Raw genomic sequence first — 15,331 nt, forward strand, 5'->3', positions numbered from 1 at the left:
TTTATGCGATTTCTTCGCGTCTGTCCGATTCAGTTTGACGTCATAGGCGGGTGTGGCTCTGAATTTTGGCCAATCAGGGGCGCTAAGACACAGGAACTTCCTGCATGCAGTTTTTTTGTCAGCTGCTCCTCGCTAGTTGTACTTACGTCAACTGTCCCAACTAGAAAACAAGTCAACTTTTAGACAAACAACGATGAGGTATAAGCGCTAAAAAAAAAAAAAAGAAAAAAAAAAGAAAAACAAAAACAAAATGAGCGAGATATGGATTTTAACTTTACGACCAAAAGTTGACAAACTCTGATCGGCCAAAGCCTTGACTGCGGTTCACGAGCGTCGCGGGCAGACTGTAAAACTTGTACGACTGTTATTGTCCTAGCTGGCCGGCTAACGTTAGCTATTTGTCTGGAACCCCGGCGGACATGGCCAGCGGAGGGACGTATCTGCGGCAGGGATACCGCCGGCCGCCGGCCATCATCAAGCAGGAGCAGGACGACGACTCGGACGCCGAGGAGGGCAACCTGGCGCTGCGCAGGTCCGACGGCGTCGAGTCGCAGATCATCCACAGCGGCCACTTCATGGTGTCGTCGCCCCACATCGAGCACCCGCCGAAGAAGGGCTACGACTTCGACACCGTCAACATGCAGACGTGCCAGACATATCACTTCGGCAAGGCCAGCACCTGCCACCTGTCCATCGACGCCTCGCTCACCAAGCTGTTCGAGTGCATGACCCTTGCTTACAGGTAAACGATGCTACACACACACACACACACACACACACACACACACACACACACACACACACACACACACACACACACACCCTGTTGCCAGCCGCTGTGCGTTGGGGGGGAGGGCAGAGGGGTAGCAGCACCAAGTTGCAGTCAATCACGAGTGTTGGATGGAAGTTGTGCACTTTTCCAAGATGAGCTTCATGACATGGATGTGAGGTACAGCAAGTCTGTCTGTCACAGAAGCGCTCGATGGAAGAGATATAACCCACAAGAAAGTGGAAGTTGATTCTGGTTTATTGTAGTTAAAAGTCCCGTGGTGTTCATCCACAGTGGCCCGATAGACCAAAGTGTGAATATCAGACATGAAAACAAAAACTGTTTTTCGAATCTCTCTATTTTTGCATCATTTTCTTCTCGACGTCAAGTCTCTCACTCACCCCTCTCATTTGCTGCGCTCCTGCAGCTCCCCTCCTCACTCCAGGTCCAGTGCCAACATTAGAGCACTGCATGAAGCCTGAACACAGGGTTTGATTGTATTGCGGCCCTTTTGGGATTTGGAAAAGTCATTTTACAGCACACAGCATTACACAGTTACAGTATTTACTCATTTCTCACACTGGAGAACAACTTAACTGCAATCAAACATGTCGAATGTGTTTCTCACTTGACATGGATCTTTGAATTGGATCGTCTGTGAAGTGTTAGAGCACGGCTGCTCTTCTTTTACGAAAAAAAAAAAAAAAAAATGCCGGGAAAAATGTTTCCAATCACTATAGACTTTATTCAGGATAGTCACTTATCAACTTTGGTAAGTTGTAACCATAAATTATACTCAAAGGTTGTAAACTAGCATTAACTTGTTTTGTTTTTTTGTTTTTTTAAATGCAGCTTGTGTATATGCTTAAATACTTGAGTTTCTTTTAATCATGCACTAATCATCACTTTACTTTGTGATTATATGGAAGCATTCCGTCTCATCTGACATCTCGCTAAAAAGTCAAAGTCACTTTCTTGGCGTTTTCATCAGGGCTGACGTTTTTTCTTGGTGACCTGGAACTCGTTGTAATCTCTCTAACGTCCGTGACTTGCACTTGTATAATTATTTACCACACAAACCTGATGTCATTGTTTTGATGACATAAGAGGTTTATTCCATTTGGAGAGCATTCAAGAACTGTGCACTGTGAACATATGCTCTTTTCTGAGCAAGTAAAAAAAAAAAGAAAAAGGATTGAGCTGACAAACATCTGCTGGATTTCATTTCCTGCTTTGTTCTTATATTGTTCCCGAAAGTGATAGTGACCCTCACAATTGCTCCAGTGTTTGTATAAATGTGGGCTTGGGGTTGAGGGGAGGGAGTAATCTGTCATATAAAAGTAATAAAAAGTATGTAAGACAAGTCAGTGACTTCCAGCGCTGTTCTCTAGTTTGTATTTATCAGAGTGGCCCTGCAGTGGCTGAAGGAGAGTGATAGGAAAAGATATGAAGTGAGGTGGAGCTCCTCCTCCTCCTCTTCCCACGAGGTTGCTGTGTAAGAAGATGTGTCTTAAAATCCTAATTGTTTTCAGTGAAGATTGACATTGAAGCTAAATCTGCCACATCAGTTTCAAAACACCGGTGGCTTGTGTAAGAGCCTTCAAACCAACTCAAACCCACAACACCTGGACGGAATGAAGCTGATATTTCATTGGATAGGTGAGATGTGTGCTCAGCCGTATCGTCAAGGTGTGATGTAAGGTTAAAATGGTGGAGAAAAAAAAAGTAGTGCCTGTGCGTAGCTCAATGATATTACATTGCGTATTAAAGAAAAAAAAACACAAAAAAAACAAAAAAAACAAAAAAACAAGGTTGTTTTATCACAACGATAAAACAACCTTGTTTTTGTTTTGTTTTTTTATCACAACCTGTTTCTGCATCTCAGATGCTGGTGCAGATTAAAGAAGAAAAGAAAAGCTGCTGCGCTTGTTTTGCCATGTCTGAGTGTGACTGTAGCGCTGGTCAGTAGCCAGCTGCTCCGAGGATTCCCTCTCACACTGCAAACGACACCAACTGCAGCCTTATAAATAGACCCGGGGAGCACGTCTGCCAGTTACTGTCTGACCATTCATGAAGAAGGGTGCGCGTCCTCGTTGTTGTCATCTCGGCGCCGCGTCGAGACGCTCCGGGCCGGCGTCCTGACCTCAGCTCGGTCTCCACGGACTCCTGCTCCCCCCCCCCCACCCCCACCCCCCACCCCTCACCCTCACCCCCCGTTGATTTATTCATGTATTTTTCCCAGCCAGTCGGTTCTGGTGTCTTGGCGTGCGACTATGTTAAGCATGGGAAGTTAAAACAGTGCCACGTAGCGTATAAGGCACTGTTCTGTGACACAATGTCAGGTGTGCTGTGAAAAGTGATCCAATTTCATTTCAGTGGTCTAGATAAAAATAATGACATTGCATTGTGGAGCGACTGTGCTTTAATGGGAATGTGAGCCAGTGTTCCTCACAGGATATCAGCTTTCTGTGCACCTAAACAGGCCCAAATACTGAGTGAGTATAAATACATTAATAGACTTTACTGTATATGTCATTATGAGGCTAAAAAGTCATTTTTCTGGTTGGTGGTGTGCCATGGGATTTTTTTCAATGTAAAAAATGTGTTGTGGCTCCAAAAAGGTTGAAAAACAGTGGCGTAAGAAATGGAACTGAAAGAATAAATAAATAACGTGACACGCGGCTCATGTTGGTTCTTTGGCATGTGACATTAATAAATCAATGAAGCCCTGGCGCTGCCGTCCCCAGTGACAGTCTTACTGCTGCTGCTGTGACTCAGCAGGTCTTCTGAGGTGGCAGAGGGGCAGGAAACGTCACTGCTGCTTCTTGTTATTGCAACTCACAGTTGGAGCTTCAGCCAGGCGTGAGATAACTGCACACTTTCCTCCGTGTGGCAGAAGGCCGGTCGTCCACCCGGGGGTGGAAAGTCTGGATCCGTTAGATATGTAAGGAAGCGCTGCGTTTAGCCCGCTGTTTGCAGCACTAGCGCTCCGCCAGGCCTTGAGCGTGCATTGGACTTGTCTCGCTGACGAAGACTTGTCCGAAACGCGTCTGTGCTTGGTCCATGATACATATCAGTGGTATTATGAAACATTTTGAGATGGAGGCTGGAGCGTTGCGGGACTTTTTTCTTTTCTTTTTTTGGATAGAATTGCCTGGGCCTCGCACCTCTTTAATGCCTCTTTAATGCACAAATGGTTTATAAAGCCTGGCTTATCTACTGTCTTTGGCTGTTTGCACATCTGCCCCCTGGTGTTTGTTGGACATTGATCGATTGGATTTTTTTTGCATATTTTATTGGATGTCTTGTAACTACTGTATAGTTTAACCACTCTTAACTGTAAAGTGTAGCTATTGTATAGTTTATTTTTATTTTCACTTTTTGTATTGTTTTTTTTGACTGCTGCAACAGTGTAGTTTCCCAATTTGGGATCAATAAAGTTCAATCTAATCTAATCTAATCAACATTCTTGAGAGTGTGTGTGTTGCTATCTATTTTTTTTTTTTTACTTTTCGCTAAATGATTGCACCCATACCACTTTTTTTTTTTTTACAGAAGGAGTAGAGTGCGAGTACTTGCATTCCAGTACTAACGATATATAATAATAATAACAATATTGAAGTCAAAATTCTGAACTGTTGCTGTCGACTGACCCGCGTACCTGCTCGTGCGTTGCTGATGGGTTTGTCTTGCCTTTCAGCGGGAAGCTGGTCTCTCCCAAGTGGAAGAACTTCAAAGGTCTGAAGCTGCTCTGGAGAGACAAGATCCGCCTCAACAACGCCATCTGGAGGGCCTGGTACATGCAGTGTAAGCATCCCTTCACGCTCTGCCGCTTGACTGCGGCAGAGCGTGTGCGGACAGAGACCTTCAGACCTACAAGTTGTTTCCTCCTCAGGATAAATATTCAGCATGTCCTTGTCAAGGCCATGCTCTGTGTGTGTGTGTCCACAGCAGGACCAGCTTCCTGAGCCAGTCAATAAACAATAGACTGTAAACTGCAGCCGTTCTGCCTAAAGTCTAAAGCACACCCACGACGATGGCGGCGGCGGCGATGATGCTGATGCTGATATTGCATCGCCTGTTTTTATTACACCCCATTGCACTTTTGTTACCAAATCAGTGACAACACAGAACCTCAACCGGTGAGGAAGGAAATGGGCTCACTCGAGCCAAAATGTCTGACCAGGTCATGGCGTGTAGCTCTCTAACCAACAACAACGGAGGTGCCAGCCACGTCATTTCTTCTAAGTCAGGTTGACGTGAACGTGGGTCGTTTTTGTTTTTTTCGACCCGCAGATGTGGAAAAAAGAGCCAATCCCGTGTGCCACTTTGTGACCCCCCTGGACGGAAACATAGAGTCGGACATCAATCGCTCCTCCGAGGTAAACGTTGGAGGAAACTGGATCATGATGTCGCGCAAAAAAAAGGGAATGATGCGCCATCCTTCTCCCAGTTCAATGACCTTCTCCCGTTAAATCTGTGCCGCCCAGTCGTAGACATTGTGTCACTGCATGTCTCCTCCGCAGGTCAACGGCACCGAGGGCAAATGCTGGAAGAGAAGAATCGAAATAGTCATCAGAGAGTACCACAAGTGGAGAACCTACTTCAAAAAGCGGGTACTGCCGTGTTGAAACGTTCCATTTAATTTGCATTAAATGAGAAGAATGAGAATGCCTTTATTGACCCCACACTGGGGAAATGTGCCTAGATAGAGTATACACAGTGCAAAGAGAAGAATTAAAAAGGTGAATTAAAAATAAATAAAATATATGCACATATGATTTACACATCTAAAATAGTATTAAAAAAATAAGGGAAGAAGAAGTGAGAGAAGGAGTTGTTTATCTGCTGCGGCGCTCATTTGTGTCGTTCCACAGTTGCAGAAGCACAAGGACGAAGACCTGTCCAGCCTGCTGAAGGTGAGTGGAAAACACAGAAAATCACCAAATCGATGCCGCCTGCATCAGCACAAGCGTCGCAATCAGCACCTGTCGCTGAACGGCAGTGTGCTTCAAAGGTCCAGTGTGTAGAATTTAGCCTGATTTGTTCGCCCTGTGACAGCTGGGATAGGCTCCAGCAGACCCCCGTGACCCTGAGCTCAGGAAGAAGCGGGTACTGAAAATGGATGGTTGGATAAAACCTTAATATAGTGCCCTTTAATGTATTATTATAGTGTATGCTTGCTGTACAATAAAAGTCCTTTGGTTTTCCTACCCATACAACGGTTCTTATGTCTGGGAAGGTTCTCAGCTGTCCAATTCGTCTTAATAGAATAGAAGATAGATAGATAGGTTCTTATTGATATACAAGAATATACACAGATCAGATCCCAGTTAGCTGCCATATTTCTATAAAGGCCTGGTGTGGACAATCCCCAGCTGCCTGACAGCGCGTTTCGTATTTACGCTGAACGCTGCCGTCCTCAAATAAACCAATGTAGAAGAAGAAGGTGGACGAGGTAGTTCACTGGCAAACTTGGGAGAGAGATGGAGGGAGAGAGGCAGGTTGAGCGAAAGAGTGCTGCTATCTAAAATATGACCACTAGATGGCAGAATTGTACACACTGTACCTCTAACTTCACCATTACACCTTTGACATTTATTTTATTTTTTTTGCAAACAAACAACTTTTGGCTGCTTGAAATGTTTTATTGTTTTTTTCCCCCACATTCATCGGTACACCTTCTAACCACATGCGCGTAAGAATGTGTTTTGGCCTGTGGGGGGAGCTGCATGTGTCCGTGTCAGTAACCGGCCTGCTTGCTTGCATTTTGAATCTTCCAAGGGCCCGGCGGAGCAGCTCTTACTGTTTGGGGAACTCTCTCCGGACATGCTCCGTGTCTCCTCCCATTGTCAGGATGAAGAGGCGGCGTCGGTGCCGTGGCGCGTCTCCCGCAAGCACAGCGGCGACACAGAGGCGCCCATGGAGATGGACGCGCTCTTTGACATGGATGTGCTGATGTCGGAGTTCTCGGACACGCTCTTCTCCACGCTGGCCTCCCACCAGCCCATCAGCTGGCCCAACCCCAGGGAGATCGGTGAGAGTGGGGAATAGAATAGAATAGAAGCCTGTATTAATCCCACATTGGGGAAATTTGCATAATTACAGCAACAATATAGAGCAAGCACGGGCAAATTACGGCCCGGGGCCCATATGCGGCCCGTTGAGCTTTTTAATCCGGCCCGCCGAACTTGTAATTCATAAAATAGCATCCATTTTTTTTTCAGTGTTTTAAGAGTCATTTCAATAAAGAGCTAAATACCGTGGGGCTTCAAAGACACATATTGTTGTGAGGCTTTTGTTAATTTTTAATTGACATTAAAGCACATGTTTTCTATATATCCCGTTACATATTTTTTCTCCTATGAGGTGAGTCACCAAAACACTTGATCCATCTGCTGCTGCTCCAGCCCCTCTGTCAAATTTTACAACCCATTGTGGCCCACCAATCGAAAAGTTTGCCCATTCCGGGTACACTTCCAAAGAAGGAAAATTATATTAATTAATTAATATTGAAATAAAGAAAAAAAAATATTTATCATATGGACAGTGTGATTATTTTACAGGTTATGTACAAGTTATGTACATAATATTGACATATAAATAAATGTTTTATTCGAATATGAATCTCCGGAGCTTGACCTCACTCAGCCGGGTGCTGGCCCTGGAGCTCGGCGACCCCCTCCCGCCCCTGACCGCTAACGGGCGATGTCTTCCTCCCTCTTCCTGTGTGCTCAGCTCACGCAGGGAACGCAGACATGATCCAGCCAGGACTCATCCCCCTGCAGCCCAACCTGGACTTCATGGACTCCTTCGACCCACTGCAAGGTTTGCCGCTAACATCCCGCCGAAGTCCAAGTAGCAGGCGGGAACCGTTCAGACTAATTGTGTTCCACTGTAACTGAAATCAAGCACACAAGTTCTCGTAACTCTGCCACAGCAGTTGCTTAGCCTAACGCAAAAATAAATAAATCAATAAATTAAAAAATAATAATAGACAGCTTAGTTTGGTTGTACTACTAATCTCTAGCTAACATAGCGACTCTTTTTCCAGACTTATTTCACAGCCTCCGTCAGTCCACCTTCCCCTCTGTCTCCCCCACTGCATCATCTGTCTCCCCTCTGCCCAGCAACAGCTCTCAGTCACAGGTAAACACCACCCCGAGGCACACGATCGCTAACATGCTGCCGCCGCCAGCAGTGCTTGTCTGAGTAATTGCATTTTCCTGCCAATGGAAAGTAGTGTCAGAGGTAGTTTTTTCACGTCGTCTTTCGCCTGATTGAGTAACACAAGGTAGCCAGGAGGGAGTATAGGGGGGTCTGTAACATCATAATGCTACTAAACTTAATCTGCCTACTAGTTTGCTTTCAGTTTTCTTAACATTAACGTTTGTTATCAAGTTAGAATCCAGGTCTTAAAATCCGTCTCCATTATTTTGCTTTTTGTTTTGCTGAGAAGAAGCTCCAGGTTATATCGTCAATCAGCTTCAGTTTTTCAGTGTTTCACAGCTCGGCGAGTTCAGCTCAGAAAGTAGCCGCTGCTGTGCGTACTGGTATCAGCAATTGTAATCGTGTAATGACCAGTCTGGCTCCACACTGTGTACATGTTGTGATACTGTTGTGTGAGACAGTGACTGACAGTAAGTGTATAGAATACAATCTGTCTGCACTGGCTGGTGGATTGTAGAAGTAGAACTTTGAATGACTGTATTGAGAACTGAAGAATTGACCAACATAGAGCTCAAAGTTAAATGAGGAAGGGTCCAAAGCAGCAGGTTGCTTCAAATACAAGTTAATGTTTTCTCAAAGGCATGGTCCTGATGAGTGAAATAAAAAAACGTGTCAGGTTGATGTCAAATATAGGTCAATTAAGGTAAATCAAGCAGTCATTTGCCTACATGTGACAATAATTTAAATTGTCCTCAGGGTCAATGAAATACCAAAATGATCACATTCAAACAAAATCAACGAGGTCAAACCAACTACCGCATGGCAGTTGAACTAAAAGGGATGAAACAGAGTTTAGTTACCACTTGGGCGCCCTTCATACTGAGGAGCACAGGTGATCGAAATTAACATTAAATGTCTGTCCGCAAGATGAGCTGGCTTCTCAGCCCCAAAGGGGGATGCAGTGAGAGCAGAGCAGCTGAGGTGGAACAACGTTGCACTTGTTGCAATTGTGTGGAAGGACATTGCTGCCACACTAGAAGAAAAAAAAAAAACCGCTCAGTATCTCATTATTTCGTGAAAGTTTCACAATGTTACGTGATCATTTTCACGAAACACAGGTCAGATTAGATTAGTTTAGATTAGATTAGATTTGATTCCATTAAATCAGATTCAAGTTAATAGTGTCATTGCACATGTCACAATTACACAGCAATGAAATGCAGTTAGCATCCAACCAGAAGTGCTTAGCAGTGAATCAAATAAGTAAATATAAATATAATAAAGTACAGTGTATACATATTATATAACATATTATATAGGTACATACATATAGATACTGTGTATATATATATATATATACATATAGTGCAAATTAATAAATAACTTGCTATAAAGTGCAAGTATGAATTGAATAACATATATATTGCCATAGTTAAATACAGAATATATAAGGGTACAGATGAGATTTATATGAATTTAGTGATACACAATGATTTCGATGATTGCAGTATGTACATGAGTGCACAGAGGTATTCAGAGCAATGCACGGAAGTAGTGGGTAATAAGTCCGATACAAATACAGTATGTCCAGTAGTGCACGTAAGTGCAAGTTGTTATCGTTGTTGTCGTCATTCTTGCCAGGTCCAGTTGTTGTCAGCCATGCAACTCGCCTCCAACCCACTGCCTCAGTCGGGCACCATGTCCCTCCCCTCCACCCTGAGCGGTGACCGGACCAGTGACCTGACCGGTGGCGGCAGCAGCGGCAATGCTGCCTACGTGTCAAACTTCGTCCCTCTCTACCCGGGCCAGATGACGGCCGGCGGAGCAGCGCTGGTGGCCCCTGACCCCCTGGCGCAGTGCCTCACAGGCCCGGACGTGGTGGGCTCCGATAGCGCGGCGGCGGCAGCAGAGGCACCGTCGGTTATCACGCACACGGCCGTCTCCACCGTCACGGCCAGCCAGGCCACCACCACCTTCAGCCAGGGCTCTGTGTCGCAGCAGCAGCAGCAGACCTTCGCCATGCCACGCCCCCTCCGCCCATCCTCTGCCAGCGCCAACAAGAACGCCAACAGCAGCGTTCAGAGGATCGCCCCCGCCCCCGCCCCCCAACTCTTCATCACAGGTCTGTCCATCATTTTTGTTTTTGGAACATATCTGCGTGGTCATTTAAACAGCACAGAACAATCTGTCTCAGGAGTATGGTTTCATTCAGAAACATACAAAAAATATCACACAAAGTTCTGAAAAAGAAGAGAAAAACAACAATCGTAAAATAAATAAATAATACAATAGCACACACTCATATGTGTATTTTTTTTATTTTATTTTTTTTATACAGACAACCAAGGGACTTTCACAAATTCAAACATCACGCCATGGTTTAGGAAGTGTCCTCTATCAAACATTAGACACTCTAGGTCCTAAATAATCGAAGAATAGAGACCATATATCATAAAATATATCAATTTCACCTTCAGCCCAGCATGTTAAGTATTCCAAAGGGAAAGTAAGGGGTCATTTTTAATGGAAACGCCAGTGAGTGAACTCTCAGTCATGTGATTCCCATAAGGCCAGTATACACTTTTATTAATGTATTTATGGGCAGTATATTAAGCTTTCACCAATAGAAAAATTGTGAATCAGGCCAAATTCTACACGCTGGACCCTTAAAGCTCTGCCGTCACTTCATCAGGACCAACATTTTTAGAATATTGATCAAACAACAATACACTCAAAACCACAATAAAAAAAACTTGTTGCAATCCGGAAAAGGGGAGGGTAAAAAGAGTAATAATAAGAAATAATAATTTAAAATATTAATCTTATCTCCACCAGCAACTAGGGTTGTAAACGATAAACCCATGCTACCAGATATCCGGTTCAGGAAGTGAGTGATACGGTTGCGTTGGTAGCAGCCTCATAAATCGATTTGAATTATCAATGAATTCCTAGATGAATCATCACACACGCATCAGCGTCTCTCAAACAACACTAGACCGTCACCTGAATCTGTTCGCAAAATGCTGCAGCTGCCTCACTAAATCTGCCGACTTTTCAACTCCCTTTTTTTTGTCAAAAGCGACTAGCGACAAATCTAGCGAGTTTTCTTGGTTTTATTGGAGGCTTTTCTGGTATTTTGGAGACTGACATGAAAGCACGTATCGTTTCTCAGGAGTTCATGTTGTCAGCGAGCAGCTGGTGCTGCCATGAGCCCCTCCCCCGCCCCAAAGTAGTCACAGGCACTCACAGCCTCGAGCTGTGCGTGGCAGTCGCAAGCAGCTGCAGTCAGTAGACTCTCTGTGAGGAGACCCTCAACCCTCAGCAGTCAGTAGACTCTCTGTGAGGAGACCCTCAAACCTCAGCAGTGAGTAGACTCTCAGTGAGGAGACCCTCACCACCCCTCAGTGAGGAGACCCTCACCACCCCACAGTCAGTAGACTCTCAGTGAGGAGACCCTCACCACCCCACAGTCAGTAGACTCTCAGTGAGGAGACCCTCACAACCCTCAGCAGTCAGTAGACTCTCAGTGAGGAGACCCTCAACCCTCAGCAGTCAGTAGACTCTCAGTGAGGAGACCCTCACCACCCCACAGTCAGTAGACTCTCAGTGAGGAGACCCTCACCACCCCACAGTCAGTAGACTCTCAGTGAGGAGACCCTCAACCCTCAGCAGTCAGTAAACTCAGTGAGGAGACCCTCAACCCTCAGCAGTCAGTAGACTCTCAGTGAGGAGACCCTCACCACCCCTCAGTGAGGAGACCCTCACCACCCCACAGTCAGTAGACTCTCAGTGAGGAGACCCTCAACCCTCAGCAGTCAGTAGACTCTCAGTGAGGAGACCCTCACCACCCCACAGTCAGTAAACTCTCAGTGAGGAGACCCTCACCACCCCACAGTCAGTAGACTCAGTGAGGAGACCCTCAACCCTCAGCAGTCAGTAAACTCTCAGTGAGGAGACCCTCAACCCTCAGCAGTCAGTAGACTCTCAGTGAGGAGACCCTCACCACCCCACAGTCAGTAGACTCTCAGTGAGGAGACCCTCACCACCCCACAGTCAGTAGACTCTCAGTGAGGAGACCCTCAACCCTCAGCAGTCAGTAGACTCTCAGTGAGGAGACCCTCAACCCTCAGCAGTCAGTAGACTCTCAGTGAGGAGACCCTCAACCCTCAGCAGTCAGTAGACTCTCAGTGAGGAGACTTTTGCACTTTTGTTTCCTGTTTTCGGTCAATGTTTATAAATAAATACATCGACATTTCATTTTGTTGTTCTGTTTTGTATGTGTGTTTGTGCAAGTGCCATAAAGGCACAATGCTTGGGGATATTTGGGCAATATTTTACTTTCATAGTACATTAGTACATTAAAGTTTGTTTTATAAAATATCTACAACAAATATTTATCATAGCATCAAATCAATTTCTATCGAATCGATTCGTAGTGAATCCGTCTCTAATAAGGATACAGTTTTTGAATGGAATGGTAACCTGTTTATCCAGATGCATATTGAATGGTTTCCCTCAGAGAGATGTGCAACCCTACCAGCAACGCATCATCTCTGAAAGATAGGAAGAAAGAAGAGTAAAAAAGAAAAAAACAGGAAATAAAGTTAAAAAAAAAAAGAAAAAAAAAAAGAGCAACAACGTTGTGGGAAGGTCGTTCAAGGTCATAAACAGTCATCAGAAATTTAGTACAAATGTTGAGGTTCATCTGCAGCAGCCCAGCTGACTGGTCTGCTGACTTAAAGCGCCGGGGGAGCCAAGAGGCATCCAGAAATGTCCCTAACTAGATGTCACACTCGTGTGATTGTAGAGGGAAAAGAAACAAACCAACTGCAGTGTTACAGAGTAGGGCAGCAGCTTCCTGTGGCCTGGTGTCACGTAAAGCCAGAGCCACAGAAAGGCAAGTTGGCTTTGTCAGAGTAGCCAGCACTAGTAGTGCACACACAGCTGGTTTCCCCCCGCCGCAGGATGTTTGGATGTTTTCCTGTCTCACCGCCGTCGTTCTTTCCTCTTTCAGCACCTTTCGCTGCTCCCACCAACGCCGTCATCGTCACACCGGCAACTTTGAAAGCTGACGTGGTTCCCACCACGGGAGTGGTCCTCGCCCCTAATCTGGCAGGGGTACGTTTTATATTGTTGTTGCTCTTGTTCGTGCTGCAGTGTAAGTGTGTCGAACACATCTTTTTCTTTTTTTCACCCAGCCGTCTGGATTTCACGTCGTCTCTCACTCGCAAAAGAGCCCCAAGCCCATCGTCCCCAAAGAGAAGTCCTACCCTTCCAGCCGCAAGCACCAGAGGTCCTCGGCCAGCGATGGTGAGGTCTCACTCTCCCAGAGATTTCCACGTGACCGCGCCCACGGGATCCAACATGGCTCCCGTTTCATTTCAATGGAGTTGAAAGAAAGTTTTTATGACGATGTAGCATTTCCCGTCGTGCCTGTGTTTCTCCCATGATGCACCAGGACGCATCAGCCAATCGGAAAGAGCTGTGACGTCACGTCGGGAATATCAAACTTTTTTCTGGGGATTTATTTTGTATTGCGATCTAATGGGGAAAATGATTTAGTCTCTAGTGGCCACTAGGGGAAAAATGGCTGCGCCGCCATATTGCCAGTCGTGTATCCAGCTCCTACAATACATCTGTGGACGTTTCTTCTTCCTCTTCACCTTCTTCTTCTTCTTCCTTCTCCTCCCCCTTTCCTCCCCCTCCTCCTTCTCCTCCGCCAGGTCCCCGTCAGCCTGGTTCAGGACAGGGGTCTCCGTGTGGTTTGGATCAAGTCCCGAGCCCACAGTCGCTGATCGGTGGGGTGACGACGCTGGTCAAGAATGAACAGAACCAGGTTGGTTTGCGGGAGAAGAATGTTGATCAGAAGACATGTTTTCCCTCTCTGACTGCGCGACTGCGTCTCCGCAGGGCCGCAGGACGACCCACATCTCAGCTGAGCAGAAGAGACGAACACACATCAAGTTCGGCTTCAAGACTCTCTGCGGCCTGGTTCCTACCCTGAAGTCACAGTCCAACGTGAGAGACACCTCCCGGCCGCTGACCTCCTTGACCTCCTTGACCTGCTGTGTGTTTCTGCTGGATTCACACCACTGCTCTCTCTCTCTCTCTCTCTCTCTCTCTCTCTCTCTCTCTCTCTCTCCCTCTCTCTGCAGACCAGTAACGCGGTGACGCTGCAGAAGACGGTGGAGCACATCGGGAAGCTGCAGACGGAGCGGCAGCAGGTGCAGGAGGAGGTGAAGCGGCTGCGGGAGGAGATTGAAGAGCTCAACACGTCCATCAGGTGGCGCTGGAGTCATTCGACCCACCCAAAGACCTTCGGCAGTGGCTGGAGTGATGTGTTTTTTGTCTCTGTCTTGACCATGACGCTGTGTCTCAGCTCGTGTCAGGAGCTGCTGCCCGCCACCGGGGTTCCCATCAGGCCGCAGCGCTTCGATCACAACCAGGAGTTCAGCGAGTACGTGAGGAGCCGGACGCTGCAGAACTGGAAGTTCTGGATCGTATCCTTCACCAGACCTGCCCAGCTGTCCTGTTTGCGTTTCACACTGCTGCAGGCGCTACCACGGGATTCTTTTTACACATGTCATGTTCAGGAACAAGTTGGGTGGTTTTATCATAATAATATAGAGATTATTAACATCATCCTGGCTGAGAGTCGACTGAGAGAGGGACAGCAAGTGAAAGGGAGAATAGCACCAAGGTGGACCATGGTGATGGTCAGGGAGAGCAACTGGCAACAAAACACAATAGTTTGGCATAAACAAAAGCAAACATTTGTGCAGCAGCATCACATAATTAACACAATTGATAATAAAGAAAAAAGAGGTAGAAACAAATATATGAAAATAACAAATAGGACAGAGTGCTTTTATTAATCCCACATTGGGGAAATTTGCATAATTGCAGCAACAATATAGTGCAAAGAGAAGGAAAATTATATGAATTAAAAAGAAATAAAAATAAGAGAAAAAATATTTATAGCGTAACAAAGGATAAACCAGATAGCATTGATTTTGTATTGCCTCGCTGGCCAAATATTATTACACTGCGGGCCAAATTTGGCCCACAGGCCAGAGTTTGACACCTATGTTCTGGGTGTTACTTGGCCCTCAACTCCTGTGCTTTCTTCTTGGCCGCTGCCAGGAGCTGTCCTTCCTCTGCCTCCTCTGCCAGTTCTTTGGTGGCTTTCTGACACGTTGCTCCTGTAAATCTCATATCGCCGAGCAGGCGAGCAGTTGATGACCCAACAAAGCCCCGACATCCCACTTCGACTGGGCGTGTAGTGGCCAGCCTCCCTGCACTCTCTACCGTTCGTTGGCGTCCTCAATGCCACCTCCTCCCATTGGACTGTGAGCTCCACCAGTAGGATGGTCTTGCGTGGCTCCGACCACA

At 46.0% G+C, this 15,331-nt stretch overlaps 1 protein-coding gene across 2 annotated transcripts in view; it reads left to right on the plus strand.

The window, feature by feature from the left end:
* The first annotated feature begins 91 nt into the window (after window positions 1–91).
* Window positions 92–15,331, plus strand: part of mlxip (MLX interacting protein) — an 18,744-nt gene continuing 3,504 nt past the window's right edge. Inside the window, exons 1-15 of one of the 2 annotated variants that reach the window (XM_076025896.1) lie at window positions 92–742; window positions 4,470–4,576; window positions 5,066–5,151; window positions 5,296–5,385; window positions 5,647–5,692; window positions 6,633–6,806; window positions 7,508–7,597; window positions 7,824–7,918; window positions 9,581–10,061; window positions 12,954–13,057; window positions 13,138–13,249; window positions 13,663–13,775; window positions 13,850–13,957; window positions 14,095–14,222; window positions 14,319–14,439. In XM_076025896.1, coding sequence (XP_075882011.1) covers window positions 420–742; window positions 4,470–4,576; window positions 5,066–5,151; window positions 5,296–5,385; window positions 5,647–5,692; window positions 6,633–6,806; window positions 7,508–7,597; window positions 7,824–7,918; window positions 9,581–10,061; window positions 12,954–13,057; window positions 13,138–13,249; window positions 13,663–13,775; window positions 13,850–13,957; window positions 14,095–14,222; window positions 14,319–14,439 — 2,178 coding nt within the window. In that variant the 5' untranslated portion in view covers window positions 92–419. Of the gene's footprint in view, window positions 743–4,469; window positions 4,577–5,065; window positions 5,152–5,295; window positions 5,386–5,646; window positions 5,693–6,553; window positions 6,807–7,507; window positions 7,598–7,823; window positions 7,919–9,580; window positions 10,062–12,953; window positions 13,058–13,137; window positions 13,250–13,662; window positions 13,776–13,849; window positions 13,958–14,094; window positions 14,223–14,318; window positions 14,440–15,331 lie in introns of both variants that reach the window. The other variant, XM_076025895.1, reaches the window with a different exon arrangement.

The sequence above is a fragment of the Nelusetta ayraudi genome, unplaced genomic scaffold, assembly GCF_046127955.1.
Source record: "Nelusetta ayraudi isolate G7.1 ecotype Tasmania unplaced genomic scaffold, CSIRO-AGI_Nayr_v1 ptg000018l, whole genome shotgun sequence".
In the NCBI taxonomy this organism is placed as follows: domain Eukaryota; kingdom Metazoa; phylum Chordata; class Actinopteri; order Tetraodontiformes; family Monacanthidae; genus Nelusetta; species Nelusetta ayraudi.